This window comes from Pipra filicauda, unplaced genomic scaffold (assembly GCF_003945595.2).
Source record: "Pipra filicauda isolate LSUMZ 115617 unplaced genomic scaffold, ASM394559v2 scaffold428_size586839_pilon, whole genome shotgun sequence".
In the NCBI taxonomy this organism is placed as follows: Eukaryota; Metazoa; Chordata; class Aves; order Passeriformes; family Pipridae; genus Pipra; species Pipra filicauda.
The window spans coordinates 350,951-378,028 of NW_024104563.1; the positions used below are offsets into that span (position 1 = coordinate 350,951).

Below are 27,078 nucleotides of genomic sequence, written 5' to 3' on the forward strand. Positions count from 1 at the left end.
CAAAAAGGATCACGTCGTACTCAAACCTTCAGAGAAGGCAGAGGTGCAGAAGAGCTTCACTTTAGGACCAACTTAAGTAGGAAACAACCACCCACCATGAGAGAAGGACAAGAATGGAAGAGAAGCATAAAGGGTCTAGAAAGATAAAAAACGGTGAGTTTGGAAGATTAGTCTTGTTTTCCCCTGAGAGAAACACAGGCAAGCACTGGAATGGTCATGCCATACCTTTCAGAAAAACAAGTATTTTTTGGACAATGAACGAAACAAAGAATGGACTCACTGCCATAGTGCAATGTGGGAGAACAAACTGTTCCAAAATACATTCCAAAATTCTTGGTGGCAGGTCCACCAAGTGACCATGACACACAGTCACCCATTCTCCTGAACGGGTGTAGGAAATCTAAGATCCCACCTGCTCCAAAGATGCCCCAGGAAAGAATACCTGCATCCCTGTCCCATTTGTTACACTTTCCCGAGGTGCTACTCCTGGTGCCTGGTCCTTCCTGGAGATGGGATAATGGACTGGACATTATCCTGCACCTCACACCTCACACCAACCGTGCTCAGCCCTGCCCATCCCTTCCTGCAGCACCTCTCTGAAGATCACAGAATCACACAATCATGGAATGGTTTGTTGGAAGGGAACTTAAATATCGTCCAGTTCCACCCCCTGCCATGGGCAGGGACACCTCCCACTATTCCAGGTTGCTCCAACCTGGCCTTGGACACTTCCAGGGCTGGGGCAGCCACAGCTTCTCTGGGCAACCTGTGCCAGGGCCTCACCAGCCTCCCAGGGAACTATTTCTTCCCAAAATCCCGTCTAACCCTGCCCTCTGTCAGTTCATGTAGTTTCCTTAATGACATCTCACAGATAATAGCGATGAAGACTTTAAACTTCCAAAGAAATAATATTCACATTTGGCCAAGTTGAAATACTGTGGGGTCCTTTACTTTCGGTGCCATTTTGTTTTGCCAGGTGACTGGAGAGCAGTCACTCCCAGGGGATCTATTCCTGCCTTCAGGATCACTCAGGGATGGATAACACAGACAGCAGCAAAGGCTTTGTTTATACTAGTAAATGAACCAGAGCCAAGGTGTGGACTTAAGCACCGGGCTGTGATCTCCAAGCCTGTTTGTGAGCCACCCACAGTCCCCAGCCTGTGCCAACCAGCACTTTCCCAGACAGCGCCTGAGCACGTTTTGGGAAAGGCAGGTGCCGTGCCAGGGACTGCTCCCAGCAGGCTGTTTGGATGCAAGGACACTGTTTTGGGCTGGAAGGCACAGGAGTGCAGCCGTGTGGGGCAGCCGGATCCAGGCAATGCTGTGACAGAGCCAGAGTCGCGTCAAACTCGGAAAACGTCTTGGGAGCACAAACCTCTGAGCACTCCAACAGCTGCTGGGGACTTTCAAGGGACACAGTGACGTGCCAAAAACACGAGGAAATGTGGCAGCACTGATGAGTGTGAAGCCACCAGCGAGCAGAAAGTACAGCAGGTGCCAGTGGAGGAACCAAAACCACAGCTGAGCTCGCCATGAGCTGCCCAGGACAGGGCAGCACCCACAGCCTGACTCTGCCTTCTCCTGCACATCTCCCCAGCATGAGCACAGCAAGCATTTCAGGGCTTTTCTTACTTGGGATTTTTGAGGAGGTTTTCCTCAAAGGAAAAAGCTCCTTTCTTGAAACTGGAATGGCAGAAGGTGCTGGAATGTTTTAACTTATGTGGAGCGAATTATTCTTCAGGGACTTCAGTTTAGTTTTAATGACTCAAGACCCTTTCAACATCCAAAGCTGGAGCATGAAGTGCCTTTGTAGTTTATCAGTTGAGCTTTTCCTCTCAGATTCATTCCAATCACAAGGCTAGAGCACATCTGATACTGTCAGCACATGCCATGTAAGCCACAACAATCATCCAGAACAGATTAATTAATATCTGGTTTAGTGGAAGGTGGTGGGGCGGTTGGAAGTAGATTATCTTTAAGGTACATTCCAAGCCAAACCATTCCATGAGTCTGTGATCTCCCAAGCCCTCTCTCTGTTATTTCCCCGCCATGGGAGTGCTCATCCACAACACAAAGAGCAGCTTGGCTTAAAACACAAGAAAGGGCTTGGAGAGGGTTTACTGAGCTGAGCTTAAAGGTTCCCAACTGAGCTGCCTGTGTGCAAGTGCTTCCATTTCCCAGATCTCTGGATTAAACTCCCATCTCACTGTGACGTGATCTGAAATTCTGGCATGATGTGAAACTGTGGCATGATCTGAAATTCTGACACCATCTGAGAGCCCGAGAGAGAGTGCCCAGCCACGGGGCTGCAGCAGTGCCCACTGTTCCACCCGCTGCCTCCCTGGCAGCCAGGGCACCACAGGCACAGGTGATGCCAAGTGTTGGGATCTCTCCTGCTGCCAAGGTCTCCTCAAGGTGGCTGTGCAGACAGAGCCATGCTGAGCAGAGGCTGCCATGCCGTGCCCGTCTGCCTCTGCACTCAGCTAAATAATTAATTGCATCCTCTGCCTTGATTTAGAAGTGGCCTGTGCCCAGAGGCTGCTGCATCTCTCCTGTGCACCTCACTGAGGGCTGAGATGGAGACTCAAATTTCTGCTTTGCTTAAATTGGACTTTTTCAAAGAAATCTGATGATGTGGAACCTTTGGTGGCATGTTTTACAGATGTGACTGTCACACAGTGAGTTCAGCCTTGCTCCCAAAAGCCCTTAGGTCTATCCAACAGTCCCTGGGATGCAGGATTCAGTCTCTCCTGAACTCCAAGTGAGGAGGAGGAGCTGAGTGTGAGGCTTTTCCTTTCTTCCCCTTCCACACAGCACAAGGCACTGCAGAAGCAGCCACGGCCCTCACAGACCCTCCTGGACAAAACACTTCAATCTTGAGGGCAAATGCTAAAAAAAGTGCAGGAAAATGCGAGACACATACGGGCAAGCACTTGTCCCATCTTGTCACATCCCCTGTCAGCGTCTTCTAATCTGATCCCAGGCTGCAAAAGGTTGCAGCTCAGCCTGTAAATTACTGGGTACCATTACAGAGATATAAAGCAAGGAACAAAATAATTGTTGGAGCAGGAAAAAGACACGGCTTTGCCCTCAGGTGGGGAGGCACACTGGGACAGGCTCCAGAGCCAGGCCATTTTTAGCAAAAGGAATCACAAATACAATTAGGTTCTTAGCTGACTTGGCTCCAAGGAGGGACAGGCTCCCTGAGATAAGCTCTCCTCATTTTTACTCTACTGCACAACTGAGTTCTAGAAGCGACACACGGTGTTTTGCCAGCATTTACCAAGCCATGAGATGTGAAGATGCAGAGTTAAGGCATCTGTAAATTCACTGGGCTTGCTTCCTGACTTTTGTACTTTCCTTTGCTGTGCAGATGTGATATTTTAAAGTTTTTTTTCTACTGGGATTTGGTGACTGCTAACACAGAGTCTAAGGCTAGAGATCATAATGTACATTTTACACCAGGCACAACTGGCTGGGTGCACCTTCAAACCTGGCTGGCTTCAAACACATCAGTCTCCCAGGAGACAAGTTAGGGAGAGACCACCCCCTACCCTGCAAAGCTCTGTTCCATTCACCTGGCCTCCTACATCCCACTCTATGGCTTATTTCTGGAAGGTTGGCCAGGGAATATTTCATAGAATCATGGAATATCCTGAGCTGGGAGGGACCCACAAGGATCATCCAGTGCAACTCCTGGCCCTTCTCAGGACACCCCAACAATCCCACCCTGCACCTGAGAGCATTGTCCAAACCCTCCCTGAGCTCTGGCAGCCTTGGTGCTGTGTCCACTGCCCTGGGGAGCCTGGTCAGTGCCCAACCAGCCTCTGGGGGAAGAACCTTTTCCTCACATTCTCAGGTAGGAGGCAAAAGGAACGCCCAGCTCTTGCTGTCACCCCTTGCTCCTCAGCCCTGTGGAGCTCACCTGGCTGCCCAACCCTGTGCAGGACCACGTGGGTTTGGGGGAGAGCACAGCTTTGGGTTTGTATTTACCTGTAAACCACCACAGGGATCCTTTTCCATGACCTGAATGAAGCCACGTTCTCCAGTTCCTTATCAGTGATCCAGACGGGGACCAGCAGCTTCTGGGGATAACTGGAACAAAGCCTGGAAAAAAGAAAGCACAAAGGCAAGATGAGGACTGGGCAGTCAAAAATCTACCCCAGAGCAGCTCACATTTCTCCAAACTCAACATGCAGGACTTTGGCTCTTCATCTCTGTCTCAGTACAGCCTCAACATGGAAAAAGTGACCCCAAAAGTGCTGTGAGGAACTGAGACAACTTCTTCTCACCTCAGGCCTCCCCTCCAGGCCCATACTTAGTGTCCCAGTACTTCCCAAGGGTGCCTTTGGAACATCCTCTGGATTGAAGAATGTGGGTTCAGAAGGGTTTAGTGGAACAGTCAGTAATTTCTGTGGGGCTTTGGTTTTCTTGCAGCAGGTGCAAACCCGGGTACACACAGAGCTTCTGGTAAACGATGACCTGCAGAACCCAGGTCACCTTGACACATTTCTCTGTGAGGAAGACACAGCTCTGCCCAGAAAGATGGCAATGGGGACTGGGTGTATGCAAATAAAATGACAGGAGGGAGATCTAAATAATACCTTGTCTGGTGGGGTGCCAGAAATCAGATTCCTAATAGGCAACTGAACATGTACCAGCAGTGAGAGGAGAACAGAGAGAGAAGAGAGCACTGCCAGAGGGCAGGGTTAGATGGGATATTGGGAAGGAATTCTTCCCTGTGAGGGTGGGGAGGCCCTGGCACAGGTTGGGCAGAGAAGCTGTGGCTGCCCCAGCCCTGGAAGTGTCCAAGGCCAGGCTGGAGCAATCTGGTCTAGCAATCTGTCCCTGCCCATGGCACGGGGTGGGTTGAGATGAGCAATTAAGGTCCCTTCCAACCCAAACCATTCTGGGATTCCATGAAGCACACACAAAATTCCCGGAGTGCAGGGGGAGCTTCCTGGCTCCTGCAGCTCCTGCCCTGCCCCTGGTGCTCACAGCACAGGCTGAGGGCAGGCTCAGACACAGCAGTGCCTGGAAGCTGGACCAGCTGAGCCCCCACGGCCCAGGCTGACACAGGTGGGTACATGGCAAGGAACATCAAAGAGCAGCTCCAGCTCTAGGCTATAACCCACATCATTTAGCAGGAATGTTTCAGGGCAGATGGGGAGCAAGGTGAAAGGGGTGAAAATATCCAGCCAGCAAGCTCCAGAGGGTGGGCTGGTGTTCCTGAGCCCAGGATATCCCAGCTGATGGCAAAAGGCATGATATACTATTAATTAGTTTGTGATGCTAGTGAAGAACTGCCTGCCACAGTGCAAAAAGGCACTTCAGTGTCTAGACATCTCCTCTGAGAGCCCCAGGCAGAAAGCAAGGCTGGGTAAGGGAGAAAAACAACAGGGTGAGGAATCCAGGAAGCAAAATTAAAGCTGTCAGGTAAGAAGGTGAAGAGCAGGACGTCTGTAGTAGGATGTCTAGGCTTGGACATCTCCGAAATGCCTCAGATTCCATGTGTAAAGTTGGACAGGAAATTAAAGAAGCACTGGAGCGTGACTGAGGATGCAGGAATGTGGAAAGGGATAGCACCTGGTGAGGTCTGGAGGAACTTTTGGAATAGATGAGTCTATACAAGAATGGGCTTCAATGAAATGCAAACAGAATCAGTGCCCTGGCACTTCAAATGAAACATTAAGGGTGGTGTGTTACACTACAGACTGGGGAGAGGCAGGCCAGGAGAGGCTCAGGAGCATTCCAAGAGTTAAGGCACTAAAACTTGGGAAAACAGTAAGACAGAAATCAATAAAATTCAGGTAATGAAACAGGACTGCCTTAAGAAGTTAAGCCAAATTTAAGCAGGGTGCATAGAAACAGGCAATGAGGTCAACACAAGCAGACGTGTCTCTAGGCTAGAATTCCCAAAAAATACCATAGAGGAAGTGAAAAGCCAGGATAAGTAACTACGCTGGCTTAACAGCATCTTATAAACTTGATACAAGGAAGAAAATTAGTGGCACCCTAAATTTCAGAGTACAAGCTTTGCACAGGCTGAGCTTGTGAACACGGTGTGGGCACGTCCCAGGGAAATGTGAGGGCAAAAGTGAGAGGCTCAGAGCTACCAGCATCCTCCAGAGTGTGCCTGGATCAAATCCCAAGCCTAAACAGAAACAGGGCAGCATTGAGGCTACACTACCAACCCCTGGAGCGACAGGAATGACATCCAGAGATTCCTGTGGGAGACTTGTGTTGCTCCCACACAGAACACACAAGTGTCACGACAGTGCCCGAGACAAAGGTGACATTCTCGGACACGACCAGGTGCTTCTTGGTGCTCCCAGACAAATTATACAGAAGTCCCTGACTCTCTTATTTTGGGCCTAAACTGCTGCAAAGCAGAATAACTGAAAAATCACTTTGTCAGAGCATTTATCACTCAGTAGGTTTAACAACACTTTCAGAGGGGATAATGACCCCATGACGGTAACAATGAAAAGGGTGAGGGGGGAGCTGACAGATATGATGGTTATTGAAACATTGAAGCATAGGATTGTTTAGGTTGGAAAAGACCTCCAAGATTAACAAGTCCAACCACCAAACCAGCACCAACACCATGTTCACCACTAATCCATGTCCTCAGGTGCCACATCCATACATTTTTTGAACATTTCCAGGGATGGGGAGTTTACTACCTCCCTGGGCAGCCTGTTCCAGTGCTTGACAGTCCTTCCCATGAAGAAATTTCCCCCACTATCCAACCTAAACCTCCCCCAACAGCATCTTCAGCCTGTTTCCTCTTGTCCTGTCCCTTGCTTCCAGGGAACAGAGCCCGACCCCCCCCGGCTCCCCCCTCCTGTCAGGGAGTTGTAGAGAGTGAGAAGGTCCCCCCTGAGCCTCCTTTTCTCCAGGCTGAGCCCTCCCAGCTCCTCCTCCTCAGACTCGTGCTCCAGACCCATTTTTCAGCACAGAGGGAGCCCTAAAGGGAACCACTTGTGGTAGGGTGGCCTGGAACACTCTGGGACCACACTGAGCCCGACCACTGAGGGAAACATCCTTGGAACTGTGAGGTTTGATGGCAGAAAAAGGGCTGGAACAACACAGCCACATAAATTGGCACCTGTAGACAAGGAGCATCTTCTGACCACAAAGGTGGTGAGAGAAATCACAGAATCATGGAATATCCTGAGTTGGAAGGGACCCACAAGGATGGAATCCAACTCCTGGCCCTGCACAGGACACTGTTATCACTAACAGCCCTCACAGACTTATTGCTCACATGCTCCTACAACAAATCCAATCAAGGACACTAATTATCCCATTTCCAATGGTATGGACAGTATTAAAATCTATAGAGAATTGTAACAAAATAAGACAAAATATTAATTAAGAGCAGTCCCAGAAACAAGCAGGAAACACTAGCTGGGTAAAGCAGCAACACGGAATTCCAGGCAGCTTTTTTCCTCATAAAGTCAAAAACAAATAAAAGCACCACTGTAGAAAGATGAAACCTGAAAACAAGCATCAGCAGTGGAGGAAAAGTGGATATTTTTTTTTTCCCTTTTTGAAGGAACTACGTGTGTACCAAACCCACCTAAGGCTGCCATGGAACAACTCCTCCCTCGGTCAGCCTGGGTGCGCCAGATGGGCAATGCTGGAGTGATCCCATTTCCCTGGGTGCACAGATCCCTGGAGATGTGGGAGCCAGGGAGAGCCCGTGTAATAATTTTATTATCACTGTACACTTTTATCAGGGCCGAAGGAGTGGTTGTTATAAGCTTGTACTGCTCTCATTTTATGATGGCTGTCTCCAGGAAGACGATAATAGTTCCCAGATAAGGACATCTCGGAACAGACTTGAAAGACAAGGAACAAAGCCATTGCCTTGGAGTATCCTGTCTTTAACAACACTGTTTTGCCAATGCAGGGAAATAAAAGATAAAAGGACTATAAACAGTTAAAAAGTAACCTGATCCTTGTGAATAGAGGCAGGTGGTTATGATCAAAAGCCAAGGCAGGATTTAAAGACACACTCCCCCAGCAGCAAGAGAGAACTGGTTTGAGTTGCACAAGGCAATTACACCACCCTTGAGATCCCAGGATGTCTGCAGGAAGCTGGGACCTGCCAGCATCCCCAGGGAGGAACTCAGGCAGGTGGAGGGAAGCAAAGCCAGGCTTGCTGAGGTTTGTTTCAAAGTCCTTTCTTCCCTGGTTGGGTTGGAAATCAAACACCTGCCTTCAGAGAAGTTGGTAATGGCTGTGGATTACTGGCCAGGAAGTGAGGCACAGATGGTAAATGGAAGCTGAGCTTTCTGAAATGGTCAGAGGGAACCACACCCCAAAATTTAACAGGGCAGAAAGCCTGACTGCTCTCAAAGACATGCAGAGACTCTACCCAGGGCAGGGACCCTCCAAAACCAAGCAGTTCAGGATAACAAGTTTTATTTGACATCCTTGGAGAAACTGCATAAATGCAAAGTCATGTGGACAGTTCCAAAGCAATGATGTAGTCAGTGGGGACAAAGGGGAAACTGTAAATCACCCCCCAAATCTCTGCATTCTTAAGGAAGAGAGAACAGGCAGCAGACTGCAAAACTCCACCAGCATTTCCCCAGTCCAGTGTCTCCAAGGCACTCCCAAAGAAACCAGTGTCCTGGAACTGTCCAGTCCACAGGTGATAGGGATGCTTTTCCTGGCTGAGACAGAGATGAAAGACGGAGGGATACCAGTGGTTTCAAGGAAAGGATTATAGGGAATGCACAAATGAATATGTCCATCAAAGCTTAATAAAATCCTGCTGGCTTAATGCCACCTGCTGCAAAGAGAGGAGCAGTGCTTCTCCAAGAGTCCTGGGCTCCCCCAGGAGTAGAAAACCGGCTGCAAACACTGATGTGCTGGTGGGAAAGACCTTCTAGAGATCCCCACTCCAACTCCCTGCTCACCTGCAACAGTGAGATGGGAAACACCTTAATGATGGAGAAACCCCTCTCCCTGGGGATCTGCCCCAGCCCAGCACCACGTCCTGGGGAATAGCTTTTTTTTCCTCTCATGTCCATTCTGAGCCTCCCAATCTGCACTTTGTGTCTGTTGGCCCTTGCTCTGTCACGTGCCCCTGTCAGGAGGGTTTCAGTCCTTCCCCTCTGTGAATGCCCCCCCAGCAGCTGGAGGCAGATCACCCCTCCAGCTTCTCCTGTTCCAACTGAACGAGCCTTGCTCATTCCCAGACTCCCCAGCATCCCAACAGCTCTCCACTGGCTCAGTCCCAGCTCCTCACAAAGCTGAACAGCTGCCCCAGTGTATGAAAACTGTTTGTCATGTCAGAGAACAACTGACCAGAAAGAAACCCATGATGGACGGATCCTCCGAACTCCCGAATGTCTTCCAGGAGGAATTAGAGCCCCATCATTATAAACCACCTGAGTCAGCAATCACCCTCTCTGCCAGCTCTGACATTTGGACTGTATTCCTTCTGCAATTCCACGATGTGAAAGGCGGAAAGAAAAGGGATCTGGCTCAGACACTGAACTGCCTGAGGGCTGTCGAGGCCAGGAAGGAGGATTAGCTGGAGTTTGACTCACCCACCGCTCTGCGCGAGGATGAGGAAGGGAAAGTAAGGGAAGAGGAGAGTGGGGAGAGCCTGGTGGGGAAACACTCACTTGTAATTGTTGTTGATGTCAGAGACACGCCAGACGTTCTGCAAGTCAAAGCCCATCCTCACCAGCTCCATCTCAAAGCGGTACCTCACGTGGTCTCCTGGAGAGCAGAGCACAGGGACTTACTGACAGCACCGAGGGCATCTGAACGTGTTCATGGCAACTATTCCAGGCTGGAGAGAATCCCACACTGCTTTGGGTTGGGAGGGACACTAAAGATCACAGAGTTCCAACCACCGGCTGTGAACAGGGACACCTTCCACCAGCCCAGGTTGCTCCAAGCCCCGTCCAACCTGGCCTTGGACGTTTCCAGGGATGGGGCAGCCACAGCTTCTCTGGGCAACCTGTGCCAGGGCCCCCCCACACTCTGATTAAAGAATTTCTTCCCAATATCCCTCTGGCAGTTTAAAACCACTCCCCCTTGTCTCGTCACTCTCTGCCAGCACAAAAAGTCCCTCTCCTCCTGTTATAAGCCCCTTTAGCTACTGGAAGGGGCTCTAAGGTTACCCCTTCTCCAGGCTAAACACCTCCAGCTCTCCCAGCCTGGCTCCAGAGCAGAGGGGCCCAGCTCTCAGAGCACATCCACGGCAAGGAGAAACTCCAGGGCAGCTGGATGGCAGCAGGGATGGTGCTTCAGAAGCCAAAAAGACTTGTCCCTCAGAGGGGTTCCTCTGTTTATTTTGTCAAGTCAGATCACTTTTCGTCTCAGAGCACAGAGCAGGATGGAAACAGCCTCCCCATGTCACTGAGGAAGTGTGGGGAGTTAATTTAATCCACTTTTGCCCTTCTGCCAGTGACAGCTTCCAAAGTGGATGTTGGGAACCCCACGGCAAGGAGTACTGAGCACCCACCCCGGGCAGTTCCTTCCTCCAGACTGCTCTCAGACGCTGACTCAGGGTTTGCTCTCTTATTTTTAGCCTCACCTCACGAATTCTGGATGCCTTTGTTGCTCCAGCGTCAAATCTTGCTAATAAATAAAGACTGCAAAGCTCTTTGCCTCAGTCATATCCTGCAGCAACAACTTCCATAGGTGAGTTTATTTATATTTGAGAATACTACTTTCCCTAAAGGAAAGACAGCAAATATCTCCCAATTGCTGGTGTTTGGGGCATGATAAGGACACAGAATTTACCTTTTCTCTACCAGCTTCTTTGGTATCTCTTTCAGCTCTACTATTGAACCTCATCCCTCTATCCCAGCCTCTGTCTGGACATTTCACTCAGGCTACTGCTGCTCTCCTGTAGGATCAGCACATTTTTTAAGCCTAAAACCAGGTTCCTCACTCATTTCAATCCCTTTTTGAACAGCTTAATCATGAATAAGACAAAGCAGCTGCAAGGGAACCTTGTGTTCCCAGAGAAGGGAAACTCCCAAGCCACACGAGGGCACCAGCACAGCTCTGGTGTTCTCTTTATGGATTCGAGGATTTGATCTGTGCCTGTGTAAGGACAAGCCAGAGCTCTCCACAGACCTGATCCCGGGAATGTCACAGCATTTTTGGTTGTTGGAGAAGAGATGCAGATGGGCTCATATTAATTAGGCTGCCTCAAAGCTGGTGATGTTTACAGGACTGCCTGAGCTCTCAATCATCATGGTGAGAGTGCTAAAGTTTTCTTCCTTCACAAGGAGAAAGGGAAAAGCTGCTCCTCTGGTGCTGGCTCAGAATGTTCCTTATTATATTTATAACTGTAATTCTTTTTACTGTGCTTGTTCTCCTGCAGCACCCAGCCATCAGCTGGACTCAGGATGAGCCAGCAAGGTGAATTTGGGCTATGGCTGCAGCAGAGCACAAGACACAGCCAGACAGGGTTTATGAACAGCTAAATTGCACTGCAGTGCTCCTGGGCAGGGGAGCAGGAAGGGGACAGGGAGGAGCTCACCGGGACGGCACAGATGTGCATGTTGATCCTCCTCATCCACGCAGACTCCCAAGCACCAGGCGTGGTAGGCAAATGCAAAGAGGTCCTCAGGCTTGGCAGGGCGGGCGATGGCTCGGGTCAGCCTCTTCAGCCACTCCTGGCACTGCTTGAAGGTGGAAAAATGGCACCTGCGAGCACAAAGGCAAATCAGCCTCAGTGGGGACACTCATCCGTGGCCATGGACAGCTCAATTCCCACGGCAGCACAGAGGGAGACACCAGGGCTGGTCAGGGCCTGCAGCAGCAGCCACCCCACAGCAACACAGCAGGTACCTGATCACTTTGGAGTCCTTGCAGACGATGTGAAGCTGGAACATATCCCGACACTCCACACTTTCCATCATCCTCAAAGGCACCTGTGGGGGAGGGACAGATGTAGGGCATGACAAGGCACAGCACGACAGCAGCCCCAGCAGCCCTGCCCGCGGGCCCCTCACGCTCAGTCACGGCTCCAGCAGCAATCACGAGCTGCCACTGGGAACCACAAACCCACTCCCGGGGCTCTGGAGCTTCATGACTCAGCGTGCAGCTCCTTCCATGATTACTACTCTCATTCCTGCTCTGTCCCTGGGTAATCTCCCACCGGGGGCCAGTTACTGACTCAAGTGCTTCCAGCCAAACACAGGTAACTGAGCCCAACAGCAGCTGCAGTAAGAGGTGGCAAGTCGAGACAGTGAGAGAAAGCCTCAGGCTCCCACTGTCTGACTCTGGGTTGGTGAGAAGTCTCATTAAAACTGGCCTGCAAGAGACCTCAACAGCCTTAAAACCACCGAGGTTAAAGCTTAAATTTAAAGACAACAGCAAAGGAAAGGCCTAATTAGTATCCAAAAGAAAACCCCACCCTCACACCTCAGTACAGCAGCAGAACAGCAACTGCACGCCTAGAGGCAGCATCAGGCCTGGCATCCTTTGAGAAGCACCTTCCCATGCCACAGCCCCCTGAAAAGGGTTATTCCCACCCCTCCCCGCACTGAAACCACGCGAGAGGTGCCGGACCCGGACTCACGTTGATCACGGAATCCTTGAACTTGATGTGCAGGCGGTAGTTGGAGATGGCGATCACGGCGTCGTTGGCATGGCCCAGGTACTCCACCCCCTCACCCTGCAACACAGTGAATGGCACCTGCAAGGGAGACAGCGCTGGGTCAGCACCCACACACAGGCAGCACATACCCCAGCCACAGAAAAGGAGATCCTTGTGCACCGGAATTCCCAGAGCCGCTCTTCCCACTGCCTCTGCAGTGCATCTCCCATGGGAAACCATTTCCAGCAATGTGCTCCTCGTGCCCTGAGAGCTGACAACAGCATGGAACAGCACTGGACCCACTGCCCAGCCCCACACGTGGATCTGCTTCCCAAGGATGCCTCCAGAGCACGTCCTGAAGGATCATGCTTATGGAGGAGAGGTGTGAGCACACACACTGCACACCTGGCAGTGAGGGTGTGCAATGGGGCAGAGGGATCGATGATCCCTGCTCTTAGGAGAGGGCAAACCAGCCCTGGGACAAGGGGCAGCACTGGAAGGGGCTGCCCAGGGAGGTGGTGGAGACCCCATCCCTGGAGGCGTCCAAGGAAGGACTGGACGTGGCACTGGGGGACAAAGTTGGGGGTCAGGCACAGGACCTGATGATCTTGGAGGGCCTTTCCAATCTTAATGATTCTGTGATGGATCAGAATTCCCTGCCCCAGGGCAGTGTCACCACTTAAATGGTCATCACTGTGAGACTCATCACCACTTACCATCCAGGTAAGCAAATGAACCAAAGTTGTGCCCAGCTTCTGCTAACCAGGCAGAGGGAATCTCTCTGTACAGTTATTTGTATGACTGAGGAAGTTTGTCCTGGTTAATCCACAACAAAGCTAAAGTCACCTGAATTTAATTTTTTTAGTGTTAAATATCTACATAATCAAGTGTCTCTGTGTCCCTCCCCATCAGCCTGGACATGCCGTAGCTATTTTTAAAACGTGGGATCCTGGCAGACAGTCAAGTTTGACTTTTCTTATATTAAAAAAAAAGAAGGCAGAACAGCCTAAAATTCACCAGGCCCCTTTGTCCTTAGCTAATCAGGCTCCTCCTGTTCCCTGAATGCCACCTACACCAGGTGATGTCGGCAACCAATTATGCAAAAAATGTCATGATGATTTATCATTTCAGCCAGAGCTGGAACCTGCCAGACAGGGCAGCTGATGGCACAATTCATTACACTGTAATTAGTGCAAGTCAGACCACCTTCTCTTTATTTCTAACTTGTTTCTAAGGCTTATGCTGCCTAAAAACCTGAATTTCCTGGATTTCAGACTTCAAGTGACAACTGTACAAACAACTTCTCCTTTCTTTGTACAAAAATAACCACCTTAGACTGGCATGTGTCCGAACACCCTTTAAAAGTATTAATTATTTGCCATGAAGAGAATATCCTCTATTTATTTCTGCAGTTTATTTCTGCGTGCTTGCCAGAGCTGTTTTTAGCTGGCATGTGTTTCTTCTGCTTACGTGGCTCCTTCACACAGCACCAGAAGGGAGACAGATTAGAAAGGGATGGAAAGGCTGCAAGAACTGACAGAGGGAAATCCTGGAATAAACTGGCAGGTGCCTGAATACAGCTTGTTATCAAGCCACTGGTATCCTTTTGGAATCACAGAATTGTGGAACGGTTTGGGCTGGGAGGGACCTTAAAGCTCATTTTGTTCTAACCCCCTGCCATGGGCAGGGACACCCTTCACTAGCACAGGTTGCTCCAAGCCCCATCCAACCTGGCCTTGGACACTTCACTTTACATTCAAATAACAATTTACTGAAGGGAAATTACCCTTGGAAGGGTGATTTATGGTCCTCCATGCAGAAGACTTAAAGCAGAGCCTGTTCTTCTCCAGGAGCCTCAGCTCAGAGTCATTTCAGCAGCTTCACCCCCCAAAGGCCTCAGACCTGCAGCCTTGACCCCAACAACTCCTCAGCCCATGGTTGCTCCTTCAAGACAACACCTCTCAGTCCTTGCTTTGCCCAGCACCTTTTGCCAAGGCAATGCTGATCCCAGAACAATCTCAGACACTGCAGCAGCAGTGGGAACAAGGTGAGCCTGGCTCCAGCCCCAGGAGGAGGACGATGAGCACTGGATGATGTCAAAGGAAGCACCAAACCCCCCAGGGCTGTGCTCCTGCCCTTGCTGCACAGCGGCAAAGCACCCGGGGCTCTTCCAAGGGTTTTTTGCAGCAGGAGGCTGGCACCATATGGAGGTGTCTCCTTCCAGCCACTCTGCAGCAGGAAAATGCCAGGAGCAACGTGTACCAGGGCCAGAGCAGGCAGTGCAGTCACTGCACCGAGCACGGCCCCGCTCCAACAGGACAGAATATCCTGAGCTGGAAGGGACCCACAAGGATCATCAAGTCCAACTCCTGAGCAAATAGCCCATACTGGGATAGAACCTGCAACCTTGGCACTATTAGCATCACACTCTAATCAACTGAGCTAATCCCCTGTCCCAGGGAGCATCTCCCTGCTGCAGAGCCACGCAGGCAGCGTCACGTTCCTCACTGCCAGCGAGGACAGGGAATACCCAGCCTGGCTGTGCATCACATCATGCTCCAGCCTCGTTTCCCAGAGGCAGGAGGTGCTGTACACATCCTGGCAGGGCTGGGAAGGCAGGGATGGTGCGTTTGGAATGACTGGCAACACGTGGAAGGACCCACCACTCCAAATGTGACCTTTGGCACCGGCCAGCCCGTGGCCTCCAGGCTGTCCTGGGCTGGAGAGCCGCCCTGCAGAGCCCAGCCTGCCACATCCCAAAGCTGTTTGGGTGTTCTGACTTCCTTACCTGCAATGATTCCTCCTCCTTTACGAGCTCCTTCGGGGGGAACAAGTCCTTGGCCTGGATGTACTCCAAACTGGGAGGGCCCTCCTCACCCTGCATTGCAAACAAGAGCACACAGTCAGACAGGTCCCAGTCAGCACGTGCTGTGAAAGCCAAAAACTGAAGCTGCTGGATACTCTCAGCACCCCAGGAGCCTGGGGATGCCTGTGCATGGAAATGCCTGTTGTGCCTCTGGACCCCAGCAGCTCCTCTGTCTGTTGCTGAGTCCCCACAGCACAGTAAAAGGCCAAAGCAGGTCTCCAAGTCCTGCCTCTTCCAGCTGAGTGGTGTTTGGAAAGCCAAGCAGATGCACCTTGGCCAGCACAGGATCTGGGACTGATGTGACAGTAAATTGTCACGTCAGCTGTTCCCCTGGTACCTCCCCCGGTACCACGGCAGACACAGCATGACACAGAGGGTTTCCATCTACAGTCCAGCCTCAAACAACTCTTCCTCCTCTTAAGGACTGCTTTCTTTGAGGAGTTTTCATTTTCACTTTCAGCCCACAAAAATCTGGCAAGAGCCTGAAGTTTCTTGAGGAGAATATACAAGTGGGAAAAGTAACCCAACAACAACTGCACCTCAGTGCACCCAGTTCACAGCAGGCATTACTGACTGGTGCCAGCACCCAAGCAGGGAACTGAGCCCCAGTGGACGTGTCCATACTGCTCAGATGGACACCCCAGAAAGCCCACGGAGGCCTCAGGGTGGTCTGAGAGGACACACAGAGCCTGAACACGCCACCCTTGACAAGCAGAGTGTGTGTCTCAGTTTAGGACCTGGGAATCTTCAGTCGCTCGTAGAATCATAGACTAACCCGAGTTGGACGGGACTCACAAAGATCAAGTCCAACTCCTGGCCCTGCACAGGACACCCCAACAATCCCACTGTGTGCCTGACAGCGTTGTCCAAACGCTCCTTGAGCTCTGGCATGAAATGCCAGTGCCAATTTTCACCAGCCCTCCCACAGACCTTGTCAAACCACCGTGTTGTCTGAAGGAGCAGCACTCAGATGCTCACTGCTGGGAGCCCAGGATGGTGTTAACTCCACATGTATTTGGTGTGGGAATGTTTTCTTCGGAATGTCTCCTAACTGTAGCTTCTTTAGGCTCCAGCATTTACCAGGAAACGCTCTGTTCTGTAAGCACTGAGTAATATTTTAAAATGAAATATCTTTCTGGGTATGCCACCCAAGCCAGAATCTGAATTTTAACCTGAAGAAAGGAGATGCCAATCCTTCTGGCTCAGGAATATATAAAATGATGCTGAATCCCCTTGTGTTAGTGACAGGGGCTGAAGCCTTGTCATCCACAAGAACAGCATGGCCCGAGGCGCTCCCTGGACCTCAGACGGGGGTGACCAGACCCGCCCCAGCCCATCTCCAAGGAACCTGCACACATGCTGTTATAACCGGTGTAAAACTCGGCATCAACCCCAGCTAAAGGGAAAGGCACTGCCCCTCCTCACCCCCACTGTGATGGAGACAGGGCACAGCTCCTGCCAGAGACTCGCTCCCACGCCGAGGCACAAAGGGAAGGTGTGTGCCCGTGCCGGTGCGGCAGCCGGGGAGCAGAGATCTCCCATCACCACTTTGCAGCTCGCAGAGAAATCCCAGCGAGCAGCAGGAACTGGAACAGGGCAGCCCGAGCTCTCCACCGGCCTGGGTGTCCTTGAGTCCCGCCTCGCCTGCGGCGCAGGGCGGGCGGGAGGCTGAGCATCTCCTGCTGCCACATCCCATCCCGGCGACCGGCAGGGCGGGGGCTCAGGGCCCCGCGCTCTTCACAAGCCGCCTGAAGCCCTCAGAGCCCATTTGGCCATGAGTCCCCCGGGGAGGGGTGGACAGTGGGTCTGCAGAAGGGGCATCAGAGCAGGAAAACTCCTCTCCCCGAAGGTATAAAAGCCAGGGAGCTCGGGACGCCCTCCCAGCGCAGCAGCACCAGCACAGGAGGGGTCCTGCACGCCCTGCGAGCGCCGCAGCCATGGCGGGAGCGGAGCTCCCCTGGGGTCGGATGCTCTCCACGGCAATTTTCCAGCTCCAGGCAAGGACCGGCCGCATCCTGCGTGGCACATCATGGCACACGGTGGCCGGGGCCTTCGGGCTGCTCAGGGACTGCCGTGCCCTTGGACCGGGGCAGGGCAGCGGTGACCGGCCACTGTGTCGCCCGGCGGGAGCCAGGAAAGGGGATCCCCCCTCTCCACGCCCAGCCGGGCAGACCCAGGGCAGAGGATGCTGGAGAGAGCATCTGCCTTACGGCCCCGCTTCCATGGAGGAGGGGAGGGGAATGAAAAGCAGCACTTACAAAGCAGTTGAGCATGGAGCAGGAGACGCGGCCTGGCAGACTCATGTTCATTTCCCGAGGCGGCAGCAGGGCCGGGCAGGCACAAGCAGCATCTCCTCCCTGCGGCTCCGAGCTGCGGCCGCGGGCCCGGCGCTGCGGCAGCGTCCCCGTCCCCGCTCCGCCGGGAAGGGCAGGAGCATCCCGGCCGCCGGCGGCCCGAGCAGGTGCCGCCGCTGACAATGGAGGGAGGGCGGGCGGAGGACGGGCAGACTCCACCTCCCTCCCGAGGCGGCCGAGCGCGGCTCTGCCATCTGAGCGTCTCCCTGACAGGCGAGGCAGAAAATGGAGCGGGCGGCGCAGGGACCGCGGCCCCGCCGGGAGCGGCCCCTTCCTCGCCCCTTCCCGGCGGGGCGGCCCCGGGAGGTGCATTCCCGGCCCCTGGCGCTGCTCCCGCCGGCACCTGCCTCGTGCCGCAGGATGGCGGGAGCGCCGGGAACAATAGCGGGAAGGCGGCTTCATGGTCCGGCACCGAGTCCTCTGCCCCGGCTTTGCACCCCAGAACTGAGCCCTCCGCCCCAAACCCTCCACCCTGACATCAAACCTCTGCCCTCCGGCCCAGCACCGACCCCTCGGCCCCAGCACCAAGCCTTCTGCCTCGGTACCAAGCCATCCACCCCAAGCCACCCACTCTGGCACAGACACTTCCACACCAAGCCCTCCAGCTCAGCATTGACCCCTCTGCCTCGACCCCTCTGCTCCGGCCGTGCTCCCAGATGCTCAGCCAGGACCTCCCGCTGCACCTCTGAGCCCCCATCCTCCTCCAGTCCTCTCTGCCTGGACATGGAGATGAGGACAAAGGGGCTGCCCTGCTGCTGGCTCACTGCAGAACACTCCCAAGACTAAGCCCCCCTTCCCAGGAGCTCCCGTGCGTGCAGGGAGCAGCTGGATGTCCCCAGCTCCCACCAGCACCTGTGTGCCCGAGCTCAGTCCCTGGTGTGGGCAAGGCTCCCCAGGGCCACTGCTCCCCTTGCTGACCATGTGGACAGTCAGCTCCCATTTGGCGACACTCACAGACATAGATGCAGGAAATGCTGTGGTTGAGCACCCACACCCCCCAGCCCCCCCAGGAGCTCACCTTTACTACTTTCAAGCCCACAAGCAAATAGCTCCCAGGTCACAGCCCATCCTAGAAGCCACAGGACAGTGGTTTCCTGGGGAAAACCATCTCCATTTCTACCATCAGCTGCTGCTCTGCCTCCACCGCTGAGCCAGAGGGAGAATCTCTTTCTTCAAATGTAAAATTAAAACCCGGCCCTTCATCAATCCTCCAAGGCCCAACTGTTTTGCTCAAATCACACCAGCTTTCTGCCCTGAAAACAAAACACAAATCCAAAACAGAGCACAGCCCGTAGCTGTTGAGCTCCTCTTAGATGTGGTTGCCCCAAAACCACCACAGACAGCTCTCCCCAGCAATACCAATGAGATCTCAAAGGGTTTTTCTCAAGTCAGACAAAAGATTTGGGCATTTCTCTGCAAAATGGTTCAGTGTTAGATTATTCAGAGCTGCTTTGGCCATGGGACAGCTTTGTGACACCCAGACCTGCTGCCTGCTGTCACTGCAGGGCAAAACACAGTTCCCTGAGCTCTCTTGCTGGGAAAACAATCCCACAGACTGCCCAGGGTCACATCGGATAAAAGACTTGGAAGAACATACAACCACACCTGGAGATAAGCTGTGAAATCCCATTTCACCTCGGCTCTGTCCCACTCCAACATTTACATGGAGTGGGGTGGGTGAACATCAGGCACTGCCCATCCTCAGGGGCACCCAACTCAAGCTGGCACCCACAAACCAAAACACAAGGAGAGTAGAGGGATATGGATGAGGACAGAGAGTTATGGATAAGAACAGAGGGTTAAGGATGAGGTTATGGATTTGTCTGGGCCAAATGTGAGTGGCAGGGGAGGTGCCCTGCTCCCTGCAGGTTCTCTGAGGGGAATGTCAGAGGTGTGCTGAGCAAGCAGAGCAGCAGAAGGTGGAAGAAACCTTTTATACCGGAGAGAAAGTAGAGCTATAAACACTGTAAAGTCAATATTTATTCTTTTTCCTAACATGTATCAAGGGAAAAGCAGCACAGCAGGTCTGGGGAACAGCTGAAGCACAGGAGTCTCTTGGGCAGAGTTCAAGCATACAATTGTTATTGAGAGCAGACAACACATGACCAGTGTTTATAACACACAAGACCATGGACAAGGCAGGTAAGAGTCTGCTCTGACCCATGGCAAGATTTTTAGGACCAAGGCTCAGTTCAGGGCCTGGCATGGGGCCTGTTTGCAGCTCGAGTTGCAGAAGGACCTTTGTAACCCCCCTAAGCCGCAGCTGCGCCGAGTTAAAGGGCTGCTGGTCAGAGCAGGACTTTGAATTTCCAACCTAAGCCGACCTGAACGCCCACAAATAGAACTGCTTCTGCTTTCACTGAAATATTTTTGTACTTTTAGCATTAGAAAAAGATTCACACATGGCTTAGAAACTTCTGCCCGAGCGCTGAGCCTGGTGCAGAGCAGAAGCAGATCTTGCCCCGCAGTTCAGTGGTTTGACAGAGTTTCAGGAGGAACTGGATTCAGACTCTGCTTTCACTTCCTTCAACAGTTCCCAAAATACTTGCCCTCCTTTCCCCTCCAGTGACCCAGGCAAGGCCAGGAGTGGTGCTGGGCAGCTGGGGTGGCCCAGCACGGGACCGCAGAGCGCTCCAGCCTCCTGAGCTGGCTTAGCCACAGGGATTTCCTAAATGCCACCTCGGATGCCTCCCTGGCTGAGCAGCTGAGTTCTGCTCCACTATCACGAATCACCAAGGAAGAGAAGGTTATTTTCACACAACTGGGCTCCTCCTTGTGCATGTGTGTGTTCATGCAGGCAGAGAGAAACCTCCCTCATCATCTCCCAGCCACAACAATCCAAAAGGTTCCTCGGCTCTGAGGAATCAGAGCTGAATATAACCTAGGCAGTTGGTAGGGATTAACCCTTTTCCCTCTCACCAGTACTGCACAGTGTTCCTGTGCTGCTCTTCCCACCCCTCTGGGCACCTCTGCTCCCACCCTGCAGGTAAACAGCTTGCAACCTCTCCTGAGGGTCCCCAAAGGGATTTAGAGGCTCGGAGATAACACAGAGCTTGGCAAAGACAGGACTGGCATTCAAGGGGCCATCCTGCAGCCTCCAAGGGAGATGATATTCCCTATGGAAACATGCCTGCATGCACCAGGAGCCCAGCCTGCAGCATGGGCTTCACAGGGGTGAGATGCCATCTGGTCCCACGTGCCCAGGGAATCCGTACTGGGAGCAGGGGACAGGCACAGAGATGCTGAAATCTCTCTCGTGACCTGGAGCCAGTCAGCACCTTAAATGAATCATTTTGCCAATGGCTGGCCCAGCATTCCACAGGTTTGGGAATGGGTGGGGGTCAGGGAGCAGCTAATTCCCACCCTGCCAGGTCACCTCTGCAGGGTCTGCAGCTCAACCTCTCCAAAACTGACAATTGTCCCAAGCAAAGGTCTGCAAATGTCCCAAATTGCTGAATGACTCACAGATTAGCTGGGGGAGCCCAAACCCTTTGTGAAATACAGTTGCTGGCAGAGTCTGTTCCCTGCAGAAAGGGTGAGAAGAGCCACAAGCTGATCACAGGGCTGGAACACTTCCCCCATGGAGCCAGGCTGGGAGAGCTGGGGGGGGTTCACCTGGACAAGAGAAAGCTCTGGGGAGACCTGAGAGCCCCTTCCAGGGCCTAAAGGGGCTCCAGGAGAGCTGGAGAGGGACTTGGGACAAGGGATGGAGGGACAGGACAAGGGGCAATGGCTTCCCACTGCCAGAAGGCAGGGATAGATGGGATATTGGGAGGGAATTGTTGGCTGGGAGGGTGGGGAGGCCCTGGCACAGGTTGCCCAGAGAAGCTGTGGCTGCCCCATCCCTGGAAGTGTCCAAGGCCAGGTTGGAACCTGGGCTAGTGGAAGGTGGAGGCAGGGGAGAACCAGACAATCTTTAAAGTCCCTTCCATCCCAAACCATTCCATGATTCCAAGAGGCAAACCAGTCACATCCACTGCAGGGAGGTGCCACCACACCTGACTCAGGCTTCTGTGGGCAGGGACACCCTTCCCGACCCTGACATGGCTTTATCCTCCATTTATTTTTGGTGCCACAAATAAAATTACTGTAAAATTATTTCCTTGGGCAGAAGGCACCACATCTATCCCTTCTACAGAATAAGGGTGGGCTTTTCATCCCCCCAGCACAGTGCATCCTGCAGACAGACAGGAGGGAGGGCGAGGGATGGCAGGGATCCGAATGCCCCTGTCCCTGGGAGCACATCCACTGCCCAAACCGCCCTGATCTGCCTCCAGCTGGAGAACTCTGACAGGAAAATTGGCAGGAGGAGCTGACTGCCCTGGGAAGGGACTTCCAGGACACGAGAAGCAAGTCAAAAACAGCCAGGGCAGCTCTGCTTGACAGCCGGGGGCTCTGGCAGCAGAGGGGCCATCAGGGTACTCCAGTTTAGATCCTTCCAGGTCTGAATATTTGTTTTGGATGAAGATCAAGGTAGGAACTGGTCATCTAGATCTTTTTTTTTCAGGTAAGGAGGGGGAGGGAGAGACTCGTATCATTTATCTCATCCTAGAATTTAAAATTTCTCCTCTTCCTGCTTGGCAGGTGCCTGCACTGGGATGAGATGAACTGCACTCAGACACGGATTTCTCTCTCTCCATAAACTGATGCAGGGAGCTGACGAGCTGTGGCCAAAGGGACTTCTTGTTCTGCCTCCCCTACTTCTGTTGCACGAAGGGCATCTTTGTTTCGGGTCCCCCCTACAAGAACAGTTCATTTCCTCATAGCCTAAGGATGAACTGAAAGGCTGCTGAGCCACTGAGGTGGCCTCCCAGAAATAAACCCCTAAACCTGTGCAAAGAGAAGTTGCTGGTTTATAGCCCATAAATCAGGACTGGGATGGTGAGCTGTCATCTTTTCATCTTCACAGGATGACAGAAGAGCTTATAGATCTGTAATACTGCATTTAGTATTTGCTCAGGAATTTGCCCAGAGGTGAGCACGGAACAGAATATGGAGAAGGAAACCTTTGAGAAGAGGGACAAAAGGGCAGAAGTCACGGGCTGTCGACTCCATGCACCTCAAGAGGGGACAAGGGAGGGCTGAGCTGCAAACCCCCACCTGGGAAAAGTCATGGGCCCCTCCAAAGGGTAAGAACCGTCACGGAAACTCAGATGTTTACATTCCCAGTATTCCCAGCAATAAGAAGAGGGAATGCTGCCATGGGAGCTGTACATGCAGTGAGAGCTGAGCACCGAGCAGAGCAGCACCTGCACTAACCTACCTGCCAGGGGAGTTTTAAGTAATGTATTAAGGTACCAGGGCTCCATTGGTCAGAGTTAAGGATTAAACCAGCACTAGTGTGGTCTTTAAGGTCATTCCCATCACAGCTGGTCTTTGGGGAAAAGCAGGAAGAGTCTTGCAATCCAACCTCTGAACTGACACTCGCCCAAACATCTGTGCAGCAGAAAGGGCAGAGCAGCTGCTGAGCCACATCTGGGCTGCTGCTGAGTCAGGGAGAAGCTTCTGGGCATGCCCTTGCTAACTAGGGGGCACTGGTGCTGTGCCCTCTGCCTCCAGTGATCACAGGGAATTCAGGAAGCACTCAGCATGCCTGCAGGGAACAGGATTTCCACCAGCCCTGGAGAGCTCCAGCCCCAAAGCACCCCGGGGTGAGCAGACAACATTCTGGAGCATCCATTAAGCAGCAATCCACCTCCAGCCTTCCCTGTGTTTAACTTGGGAGTCACAGCCTTCTGGAGAGGTCCCAAAAGGACTCCAAGGAGGCTGTCGGGGGTTTACAGCAGCTCTCTTTGCCTTCAGCTGCTGACAGAGGCTCAGGTAAGTAGGTGGAGGCAAGTGCTTATTTCTCCAGCTCACAATTACAAGCCATTTTCTCTCCCTTGCCATGGGAGACAAAAAGCCTGTAAGTCCCTTCCCAAAATGGTGGGTGAGGAGGGGAGTTGTGGGGTTTCCGTGGGATTTTTTTTCCCCAAGGGAAAATAATGATTTTTTTTTTTTAAAAGTCGAAGGAACATTTTAATAAAATATGAAAAAGCCCTAAATCCTTTTCAGAAAGGCCTTTGAAAGGGTATCTTTCAGGTGCTCATGAGGAGCAGAAAATCCTCTTGTCTAGAAGAAACCAAGCTGTGGTTACACCTAAGGGTGGGCAAGGCCAGGTCAGGATAAGATCTACCCAGACACAGGAAAGGAGCACAGGGAAAAGAATAATAGGTCCAAAGTTCCAGTCTGTGCACCCCAAAAAAACACAGAGCTCCAGGGAGGGGTGACAAGGACAAAAGTGGCTTTGCTACAAGGAATTTAAAAGACTAGAGCTCTTCAGATGTCTAAGGGGAATGTAAAATATGTAAGTAAGAAAGAATGTGAATGTCTAAGGGGACTGAAAATGCTGAAGGGCAGGAGGTGCCCCCAGGCAGCACCACACTTTACTGTTATTCCCTTTACAAGAACTGGGGACCAACCAAAACCACACGGGGCAGGTTCCAAAACACGGCTGGCACAGCTCTGACACGCCGGGTTGCTGCTGCAACGTCTTGGTTTTGAAAAGCCTGATGAATTCACAGATGAAAAACCTACCAAGGGCTCGTAAAACATCAATGCATTGTTTCTGGATTACCAAGATCCTGCAGGACCTGACAGGTGAGGGCACACACCTGAGCCATGTTCCCCCTGCAGCAACCACTGGTGGTCCTGTCAGTGGGTGTCTGACCAGCCTGGCCTTCTCCACGTTACCTGGAGGGCGTTTTGATGCATTTTCCACGTGTTTATTCACTTTTTTTCCCCATTCGTATCTGGATACATCTGCATCCCTCTCACCCCCAGAGAAGCTGTTGGGTTTTACACCTCCAATGTGACACCAGGGTAGTTCCAAGGGAAGTGTAAGATCCTTTACCAGGTTACGAAGCAGGTGTTACTTTCACCTCTCCATCCCGGAGAAAGCTCCTCATCCTGCAGCTCTTCCAACAGGAAGCACAGGAGATCTTGAGGCAAAACCAGGGAGCACAAGGATAGGGACTACCCCAAAAATGCTGCGTGTGTAACTACTAGAGCTGAGAGTTCAACTAGTGCAGAGAGCACGTTTCCTTTCCTCTTCCAGTTGTTAACAGAACACGTGGGGGACAATCCCTCAGGAGATGTCACGATTTCCTCGAGCACTCTGCCAGATTTTTATCCTTTTTTTTTTTTTTTTTAACATGTTTAACCTAAATTTTCATGTCCTCAATTGGAATTTCCAGCCCTCTGAGTGTCTCTGCTGTTCTCCTCAGCACTCCTTCCCCCACGACAACACGCTCCTGGCAGTGGGAGCACGAAGAAGCTGATGCTAATCCCTGTCACTGCAGCAAACTCAGGCTCTGCCCACCCACAGCCCCACATGCAGATCACCCCTCTTCAAACTACCACCCTCAGGGCACTCTCAGCATATTATCTTTCAACATTCCCAGTCTCCAGCTTTTTTTTCCTCCCAGCAGATCCCTCGTATTTTGGGTTATTTCTTGCTGGAGGCATTAGAGGCCCTTTATCCGAGTTTATCAGCAATCTGGCTGCTTTGGCTGGGGTTCAGATTCTCTTCTACCACATTTTTCTGTGACTAATTCTTGTGAAATTTCTGCTACTTTGGTGGCACCAGAGCTGTTATTAACATGGTGTTAAATCCTTCACTGAGAGGTGACAGAGGAACACAATGAGAAACCCCAGCAATAAGTTTTAAAGTAAAATAAATCATAAGCCACAAATGTCACTAGTCCAGGGAGACAGGAGAGGTTTCTAGTCTTACTTCCTTTTTTCCCCAATCTATTCCAACAACAGGTTTAGGGGTAAATGTATCCTATCAACATCATCTTGCTGACAGTGATAAAAGCTCTCTGTGTTATATTATTATATATAATACACAATACTATAGCACTCTTCTTGTTCATTCTTGCATTTCTTCTCATGCATTTAGCAGCAATACAATATTTGGACACACAGAGAAACAGACCACCCACAGAGGACAGAGGCAGACTGGAATCATGGAATCATTCGGGTTGAAAAAGCCCTCCAAGGTCATCGAGTCCAATTGCCAAGGCCACCACTGACCCATGTCCCCAAGTGCCACATCCACGTCTGTTAAACCCCTCCAGGGATGGGGACTCCACCCCTGCCCTGGGCAGCTGGGCCAGGGCCTGACCACACTTTCTGGAGCACCTCCCCTTTGGAGATAGGCTGGGAGAGTTGGGGTTGTTCAGCCTGCAGACCCCCCCCGGCTCCCCCTCCTGTCAGGGGGTTGCAGAGCCAGAAGGTCCCCCCTGAGCCTCCTTTGCTCCAGGCTGAGCCCCCCCAGCTCCCTCAGCTGCTCCTGCTGCTCCAGCCCCTTCCCCAGCTCCGCTCCCTTCCCTGCACACGCTCCAGCCCCTCAGTGTCTTTCTTTAGAGAGGAAATAGGATATGGACTCACCATCCTCAGACACCGTCCAACCTTTCCTGGTTCAATCACAGCTCAGTCTCTTCTTGTTCCTCCACAAGTCTCACCTGCAGCAAAGAGGAGACAACCCAGAGCAGAAGCTGAGTTTACAGGAATTGAGTTTAGAAAGGAAATTAGTCCAGAAGTTTAGTTTACAGGAATGGTATTCCAGTATGAACATAGAGGGGAAAAAATCAAGATTCCCCCACGGCCAGTGCCCTGTACCTATCCCTGCTGTCCTTCAGTTCATGCCCTTTCCAAGAGCTGCTGGAAATCAGATTCAGTATCACAGGGGACACACCAAATCCTTTAGGACAGCCACTAACACAGCACACAAGACTCATCACCCATCACAGGTACAGGTACAAAACCCACACCTCGGGAACATGGGAGGGAGCTGAAGGAAGACAGGCTTGGCCATTGTGGTTCAAGGACCTGGAGAGGATCCTTCCTAAAGAACTTTTGAGAAGATTGCTGTGGACTTGGGGAGGAAATCACCTCTAAAATCCAGTCCTGCCATTGCCATGAAAAACCAGCAGCCCCTTCTGCCAGCTTTGCCCCTGCTCACAGGTCACAGGAGGCATTTCTGGGAGGGGAAAAGCCAAGCAGCAAGACTTAAGCAAGGTCCTGCTCCAAGAAAATCCTTTCCAATAGGATCAGACAGTCCCATGGGTGATCCTGGGAGCTCCACTGAGGAAGCTCTCTCCAATATGGGATCATTTGATCACCAACATCTCTCTCACTCTGCCTCAGCTCTGCTCTTCCAGCCCCACTCAGGGGCCAGGCTGGACGTGGCTTGGAGCAACCTGGGCTAGTGGAAGGTGACCCTGCCC

At 52.1% G+C, this 27,078-nt stretch overlaps 1 protein-coding gene across 2 annotated transcripts in view; it reads right to left on the reverse strand.

Annotated features, from left to right (window-relative positions):
• Positions 1–27,078, reverse strand: part of MTMR4 (myotubularin related protein 4) — a 57,233-nt gene that overhangs the window by 10,667 nt on the left and 19,488 nt on the right. Inside the window, exons 2-8 of one of the 2 annotated variants that reach the window (XM_027729255.2) lie at positions 26,240–26,313; positions 15,375–15,464; positions 12,569–12,685; positions 11,836–11,918; positions 11,525–11,691; positions 9,648–9,744; positions 3,994–4,107 (exon numbers count right to left, since the gene is read on the reverse strand). In XM_027729255.2, the coding sequence (XP_027585056.1) occupies positions 3,994–4,107; positions 9,648–9,744; positions 11,525–11,691; positions 11,836–11,918; positions 12,569–12,685; positions 15,375–15,464; positions 26,240–26,242 (671 nt within the window). In that variant the 5' untranslated portion in view covers positions 26,243–26,313. Of the gene's footprint in view, positions 1–3,993; positions 4,108–9,647; positions 9,745–11,524; positions 11,692–11,835; positions 11,919–12,568; positions 12,686–15,374; positions 15,465–17,710; positions 17,931–26,239; positions 26,314–27,078 lie in introns of those variants that run through there. The other variant, XM_027729254.2, reaches the window with a different exon arrangement.